Source organism: Corythoichthys intestinalis, chromosome 5 (genome assembly GCF_030265065.1).
Source record: "Corythoichthys intestinalis isolate RoL2023-P3 chromosome 5, ASM3026506v1, whole genome shotgun sequence".
NCBI classification, from domain to species: Eukaryota; Metazoa; Chordata; class Actinopteri; order Syngnathiformes; family Syngnathidae; genus Corythoichthys; species Corythoichthys intestinalis.
Genome location: NC_080399.1, coordinates 9,446,384 through 9,454,954, shown reverse-complemented (window position 1 = coordinate 9,454,954; position 8,571 = coordinate 9,446,384). Strand labels below are relative to the sequence as shown.

General features: G+C 39.4%; 1 protein-coding gene across 1 annotated transcript; it reads right to left on the bottom strand.

Moving 5' to 3' along the window:
• Positions 1-6,601: 6,601 nt before the first annotated feature.
• LOC130916707 (ADP-ribosylation factor-like protein 8A) lies at positions 6,602-7,850 on the bottom strand. Its single transcript, XM_057837611.1, has 2 exons — positions 7,670-7,850; positions 6,602-7,252 (listed from the first exon to the last, which is right to left on the bottom strand). The coding sequence occupies exons 1-2, from the start codon at positions 7,790-7,792 to the stop codon at positions 7,085-7,087; spliced, it is 291 nt and encodes a 96-aa protein (XP_057693594.1). The 5' UTR covers positions 7,793-7,850; the 3' UTR covers positions 6,602-7,084.
• Positions 7,851-8,571: the final 721 nt, after the last annotated feature.

Genomic DNA, 8,571 nt, shown 5'->3' with positions numbered 1-8,571 from the left:
GTTGTCAGATGAACAACAAATTGAGGAAGGAAGTTTTGAGGTTGAAGGAAGAAAAGAGGCAGACTGAGTCACAGCCAGAAAGTGTTGATGACAGTGTTGATTTCTATTCTCTGTTGCCCCCTCCCAATTAAAGTATGTCACAGTCACAGACAATTATTATCTAAAGCTGGTTACAATTGAAGTTATGTTGTTGTAAGGTGTATTAAATACTTGTTCATGTGCTCCTTTTGATCTATGAGCACCCGCCTCTCCACCGGTCTCTGCACGGCCCTGCTGAAACACTTTGTGGGTCGACAGAGCTCAATATTTTGTTGGGTTGTACAGTGTACCGGAACATATTTCCTCCACACCCTTCTCACCTTTTGAACCCCTGACCCATTTTCATGCCTAATATTTTCTATTCATTGAGCAAATCAGTTAACTGACTTTTGAAGGAAATCACAAACTTCTCCTGTTGACCCCATACTTTTGAATGGTCGTGTATGTTTTGAGAATTTTTTTATTCTTTTATTTTTTAAGGACGGACAACTTATTAATAAACGTCGACTATAACTAGACGAAGGCAAGCACATTTTGAGATGACTAAGACGAATAAGTATTATCGTCCAAAAGACTGGGACAATACATGCTACATACATATCTCAATTATTCTGAATTGTGAAAAACGTGACGACTCCTGTCATCTCCCTTTCTTTCAAAACCAACATGAACAACTTCATGCCTTCAAATCTATTGCTTTGTTAATCCCCATGACAGAGGCAAACGGTCACCGTCGTCGTCCTCTTGCTCTGGTGGCCTTAATCTCATAAAGACTTACATAAAGTAACCTCACAAGGGAGGATGATGGACGGCTGTCTGCGTTTTTTTTTTGTCCTCACAAATTTCAAAGAAAAACATCACTATCTGCTTTTTAAATGCACTGCATCATTCAAATTATGCATTACTAATTCACTGGGTGCCAGCCTCTCCGAGTCAAAATGGATTGGACGTCTAGTGCCGAAAAAAAGCAGTATTTTAAGAGACTTAACTCGACCCTGACGTCGAGGTCAAAATGAATGACTTCTTTCTTTGATAAAAGCAACTCGAATTAACAAGTGGAAAAGTGTCTGTGTGGCTTTTGGTTATGTCGTAACAGTTAAAGCTTGTGTTGTTACACAAGCCATGGAAGATGCGTAAAGGCCATCTGCTTTACTTCAGGGCTGTGACACACTTTTAGCTTTTAATCTCTTCTCCTAACCTTGTGGTGGCCTGATGGAAAATACACTAAAAAGACAATCACTTGGTTATTTTGTAATTTTTATACATTCCAGGGCTAATTTATCCGTTTATAATGTGCATATGATAAGGCAACATTTTGCTTGTATGGTTTACCTTGCATTCCTGACCGTAACGTGAACCAATATTTTTCCCATGTTATCAGTCTACTAATGGACATGTTTTTAGTGTCTGTGACACCATAAAAAAATAGCATTATTATGTGAATTTAAAATCATTTTTTGAGACGATTTAACAATATACAACAATTTGGCAAAGCGCAAATGACAAAAAAATGAGTCTTTCAAACTGCCGTTTAGCTGCTACTGTCATTATAGTGCTCTGGTGCCACCATCCTTGTGGTGGCCTGATGGAAAATACACAAAAAAGACAATCACTTGGTTATTTTGTAATTTTTATACATTCCAGGGCTAATTTATCCGTTTATAATGTGCATATGATAAGGCAACATTTTGCTTGTATGGTTTACCTTGCATTCCTGACCGTAACGTGAACCAATATTTTTCCCATGTTATCAGTCTACTAATGGACATGTTTTTAGTGTCTGTGACACCATAAAAAAATAGCATTATCATGTGAATTTAAAATAATATTTTGAGACGATTTAACTATATACAACAATTTGGCAAAGCGCAAATGACAAAAAAATGAGTCTTTCAAACTGCCGTTTAGCTGCTACTGTCATTATAGTGCTCTGGCGCCACCATCCTTGTGGTGGCCTGATGGAAAATACACTAAAAAGACAATCACTTGGTTATTTTGTAATTTTTATACATTCCAGGGCTAATTTATCCGTTTATAATGTGCATATGATAAGGCAACATTTTGCTTGTATGGTTTACCTTGCATTCCTGACCGTAACGTGAACCAATATTTTTCCCATGTTGTCAGTCTGAGTACTACGAATGGATATGTTTTTAGTGCCGGTGACATCATAAAAATATAGCATTATTATGTGAATTTAAAATCATATTTTGAGACGATTTCACATATACAACAATTTGGCAAAGCGCAAATGACGAAAAATGAGTCTTTCAAACTGCCGTTTAGCTGCTACTGTCATTATAGTGCTCTGGTGCCGCCATCCGGGCGATGACGTCGGCCCAATGGAGGCGTAAGATTCAAAACGAGGGAAATGCAACAGAGAGCAGCAAAAAAGTCCTCATTGTTTTTATCTCTCTACTCCAATATTTTTACAGGATATTGTTTTTATCTTGGGAATTTTCCCCAATTGCTAAATAAAAATGTATGGTCATGACAAATAAGTCTCGCGCTAAATGGAATATGAAATATTAAAAATGCATTTATTCTGTACAACAGGGCTAAATTACTGCATAATGGTTTAAACTGCAGACTTCTTAAAGTGCCTGTGACACGAAAAAGCATGTTTATTTCATAATACACGCGGTATTTTATCCCCCTGAATGATATGGACCGCTTGGATGTGTGTGGAAGCGATCGCTATATTTATTTAGTTTTTTGAATCCCGCGCCATGAAAATGAGTGACTTCCGGCTTCGGTCTCTCATTGAGGAGGAGGGCGCTGTGACGTGTACGGTAGAAGACGTTCCCTTCACTATACAGTGTACTGTTGTGTATGAGGACGAAGGATTCAGCTGATTTTGCGGATTAATACTTTTATTTTTTGCATCACGCCAGCCAAACGGCTGCAGAAAAATCATTCTGTATGCGGGAGAGGCGTATGCGCCTTTTTGGAGTTTCAAAAGGTTCCCATTCACCGTGGATATTTACTGTGGGACCATTGGGACTTACAAGGAAGTGAGTAAACATCTTGTTTTGTATTATGTCAAATACGAATACAGTGATTACAAAGTAAACACTATAAAATTTCTTTAAATAAAGGACTACTTACGTTTGATCATTGATAGGCATGTAAAAAGCTATCCTCATGCTCATTAGCAGTTAGCTGTTAGCACGTTAGCTCCACAACAACTCCAGCCACCCTCCTCCAGGGAACGAACTGTAAATTGCTCTCCGCCGGGCGGTTTGCCGATCCGCAAAGAAACTCGACAACCGGGTCGTCATGTCAAATAATCCAGGCTAGTTATGTGTGATTTTCCACTTCGAAGACTTTGAAACGTCCCTCGGTTCGGGTTAGCATGTCGGCTAGCTGTCACTCCTTCTGGTCTGTTTACATTCTCCGAAGCCGGGGAAGGGAAATTACATATGTCCGATTTAGGTGTCATAAAATATCGTTCGGGAGGTGTGACAGTAAAGGTGAAGTCGACTGTTTTGACCATTATGGAGTAATTTTGCCATGTCGTCTTGAATAAATGGATTTTTATTATTTTATATTCCATTTAGCACAAGATTGTTATTTGTCATGACCATGCCATTTATTTAGCAATTGGGGAAAGTACTTGGGTAAAAAGAATATCCTGTAAAAATATTGAAGTAAAGAGACAGAAACAATTACATTTTGCCGCTCTCTTCGTCGCGTTTTCCTCATTGTGAATAGTTCCCCCTCGACGGGCTGACTGGTCCTTCTCAAGCCATTTATATAGCTATTGGGGAAAAATACTTGGATAAAAAGAATATCCTGTAAAAATATTGGGAGTAGAGAGACTGAAACAATGACATTTTGCGGCTCTCTTCGTCGCGTTTTCCTCGTTCTGAACAATTCCCCCTCAATGGGCTGAATAGTAAAACCGATGAGCCCAGTCTACCGCTGACGTCATCCACCTGTTGGGGACGCTAAAGCCCTATAATGGTAGGCGTGGCTAACCGGCAGATTAAAAGACTAATTTCTCGTCATCTGCGCTTTGCTAAATTGTTGTATATAGTCGAATCGTCTCAAAATATGATTCTAATTCACATAATAATGCCATTTAAGACTTTTTTTCTGGTGTCATATGCTCTTTAAACCTCATGAACGGTATTTTATGCCACCGGCTTTTGTCATTTCCCTGCCCCGGCTTCGGAGATGGAGGAAAGAGCGCGTACAAAACAAGGCATGAGACCTAGGTGATATGCTAACTCAAACCAAGCGGCTTTTCCAAGTCTCCTCCTCGCCTTTCGAAAACAAAAATCACACAAAACGCCCCCGACTCATTTCACACATGGTGGCGGGGGTGATAGCCTTCACCGATCAGCCAGCACCCGGCAGCGAGCAAGTTTCTGCTCATCGTTGAACGCCGAAAATGGCGCATTCTCTGTGGACAAACCGGCCGACGAAGGAGGTTGTGGCTACCCGAGCCCAAGCCGAGGATAGTGCTCTCTTGGCGGGCACACAAAGAAGGCGCAGAGGGTTGGAAGTGTCTACACCAGGGGGGTCCCAACTACCGGGCCGCGCAGAAATAATAAATAATTTATTAACGACTGCATTCTGGCCAATTGACTTTGGCCTGTGCCGCTTAACACACCAATATCCCTGTCTACTCTAGATATACAACTACAGGATAGGAGGTCGTCATAGAAATGCATTGATTGAGCTGTTAGCACTAAATCTCGTTTTGTATATCTGCGCGCTTGGACTCGATAATAACGTATGACCTAGGTCGTCGCTAATCACATTTCTTCCCGGAAATAATTAGCCCCCACACTAGAATGACTGAATAACAGACGTCTTTGGACATACTTTTTACGGGGAAAAGGGAACCTGACGAGCCAGAAGATGTGCCTACAACCTTGAAGAAAACAAAATTTATGCTACTTCCCAATCACTAAAGACCCACGAACTGCGAAGGAGTGAATTCGTGACCCGTATGTGAATAAAGCGAGTGATTCGAGCATGTCTGTGCAACAGGAATATTAGCTTGTAGAGATCGCAAATCACGGTGATCTTAAACGTACATTTGAGACAACAACTCTACCGAAGTTCTGGATTAAAGTCATTTCGGAATATCCTGACATCGCTAGGAGCGCGCTGAAAACTGTGCTACAATTTCCAACATCGTGTATTTGTGATGCTAGCTTCTCTCACTCTCCCATCTCGAGACCATCTCGTCTCAACGAAACAAACTCAGGCATCCCACTGATTCAGCGGGTGAGTTGTATTTTTTCCCTGCACTTAACACGACGGGGCTAAAAACAAATGCTATTTTATATTTGCTGTATTTTTCTGCCGCACATTGTCAGTGTTCTGACAAAGTTGGCATGCGTGTAACGTTAAAAAGGACCGAAAATGCAGCGATTTCAAAGTACAAAGTACAAACTTTCTTTAAAGAAAGAAAACTTAGGTTTGCCATGTGTGCACACAACAACTGCACGTAGCCCTCTCACTTAACGACTTTGCTGTGTCGTTAAGCATTAATTTACGCCATTTCCGTGTCGCACATGTATGTTTATGATGTAAATAGTTTTTTAGCACCATTGGATAACATTGAGACTCCAACGGAATATAAAAGAGGGCTTTTTTCACCGACACAAAAGCTTTGGGAGCAAAATTTTATAAGGGTGCAAAATTTGACAGGACACTGGTCTGTGGAAAAAAAGACCCAAATCACACCGGTCCGTGGTGCAAAAACACAATCGAGAACCGCAGACGAGAGCGCCTGGCTACCCGAGATTGGACGCTTCTTCGCCAGCGACCATGGTGTGCAACAAGATGATGGTCGTCGGCCAAGAGAGGCGACCACTCCCGCCTTCTCGGTGGACAAGGAGCATTAAATCCGTAAAAAAACGTGTGCCGTGATTCAAGTATTTGACATGATATAAAACACGTAGCTTACTTACTTCCTTGTCCATCCAATGGTCCCACAGTTGTCAGACTTGTTTTGCCCATTCTTCGCGGTGAACAGGATCTTTTTGAAACCCAAAAAAGCTCACACGCCTCTCCTTGGTGCAGCAACAAAAGCCTGCAGCGCATTGGGCTGGCTGGATGCGAAAGATAACGAAAAAATCCGCTGAATCTGCAGTTTTTCTGCATACAATAGTATGGTTTATAGTGAAGATGATAGGTTTGGAAAAATTTGAATAAATATATTGATCTCTTTCACACACATCCAAACGGTCCATTTCATTCAGGAGCATAAAATAAATATGAAATATGAAATAAACATGCTTTTTGCTATCATAGGCACTTTTAATATTTACTTAGGATTTTAAAGCCTTTTTCTGAATTATGCATTTTCTCATCAATGACAGGATTTTAAACTTTAAATAGGATTGATTTAAAAAGTGCAGTTTTGTGATAAATGTCTGCTACTCCCAGATAAAACTGTTTTTTTGTGTGTGTTTTTTTTTTTTTTTTTTTTTAAACCATGATCAGCCGTTATTTTGTGTAGCATCCCAGTTGAAAAGATGGTCTCTCAAACTGATGTTTTAGAACTTTAATTTCCACCTTCATGTAACACACCGTATGAGCGACAGTGCAAACAAATAGCAAATACTACAATTGGCAATTGACAATCATTTTTACGCGTACCATTTAAAAAAAAATTTTTATCATTTTTTTTAAACCTTATATATAAATCACGTTAAATTGCCTTGACCTTAAATTATTACCTCATCCTTGACAATCTCTACTTTGAGTGCAATTACTGTATGTATGTATATATATGACCCTTTAACCTTACATATTTTGATAGATAAAATAAACCGTAAATGATTAAAATTAAACCTGTAACATACCTGTTAAGTTGTAGAAATTGCAAATAGGGAGATTTCTGTTTGCCAACCCCGATAACGCGCGCGCGCGCGACAATCGCTAAGACAAAATGCAACCATTTTTTTTCAAGTTCATTTTGGTCACAACACTTGTGTAAAAATTAACTACACTGTCAAAGAACCTCTTTTTGGTGGCATCAGAGATAGTCTTCAACTTGCTCCATGTATTGTCTGGCATCATGTTATACTGCTATGTTGCCTGTGTCATGCCAGTTCTCCTTGTTCCTGTAATCAACATCTAGGATATCCCCAGCTTTCCTGATCACATCCATTTGCACAAATTTGGACATCAGCTTCCTCAGCAGCCTCTTCATCTCATCAACCATCACTCCAATTAGGGTTTCGTCAGACTAAATCAGCAAGATTAAAAACATTAATTACATCATTTAGAAAATTAATCATATTTGTTTTTAAAAGTATCTTTGTCATGGCAGTTTTTTTAATTGAATTGTAACCTAGAATTGAAACTTTATATTTTTTGTTTCAGCACAGTAATAATGATATAATGTAATAAAGTGTATAGTATACACTTTAGCTTTAGCATAATAGCGAATCTAAATGATTAAACTTCAAGTAAGTAACGATATGCTTTCTCACTTAAATTCATATATTGTGGGGGTAGGACCGCAGTGGTTTAATATTCCATGATGTTTGATCCACGAAAACACAAGAGTAAAGCAGCGACTTCTTCCTCATCGTTCTCCCATCATTCGCTCCAATGCTATTAGCATTAGGCTAGTTAGCTATCGCTGGCAGGTAAGACTTACGGCAATTACGTTGACGAACGTCGTTTTTCCCGAATACTGGAGGCCGACCAGGGTCAGCTCCATCTCTTCCTTCCAAAATAAAGACTTGAACCAGTCTAAAAGCTGGTTTATTAATGCCAGCATCTTGGGAAGTCGGTGGTGCTGATCCTCTTCCCTCCCTGTCAGATGATTGGTTGGGCTTTTCCAGCTCTGAAGGGGAGGGAGGGCAGGGAAGTCGGAGACGGCCAGGCTATTCGTTGTTGGTCACTTTCCGAATCGGGCCGAATGGTATCGTTACAAAACGGTGACAAACAAAAACGTTAAAAAAAAAAAAAAAAAAAAAAAAAAAAAAAAAAAAATAGACATTTTTGGAAAATCGGGAGATTTGGCTTTCTAATCGTGAGGCGTGAGCATTGGGGTCAAAATCGGGAGTCTCCCGACCAAATCGTGAAACTTAACAGGTCTGCTGTAAATTATTGCAAAAATACTGAAAGCTTTTATAAACTCATTGTCGATTAAGCACCATTATTTGGAAAGGCGACACTACCCTCTAGTGTACAAAAGAAATACCTGCCATACTACAGCGACACAAACAACAGATCTTAAATTTAGCGGAATATAATGAACATATTTACAAAACGAAATCCTCAACACAAACCTCGTTCCTAAACTATCAGGCTCTAAGAACTTTAAGCAGCTTTGAATACCTTATAAGTTCTTATTATCATCGTGACGGCGACGCATATACAGTTGTGGTCAAAAGTTTATATACACTTGTGAAGAACATAATGTCATGGCTCTCTTTAGTTTCCTGTTATTTCTACAACTCTATTTTTCTCTGATAGAGTGATTGGAACAGATACTTCTTTGTCACAAAAAACATTCATGAAGTTTGGTTCTTTTATGACTATTATGGGTGAACA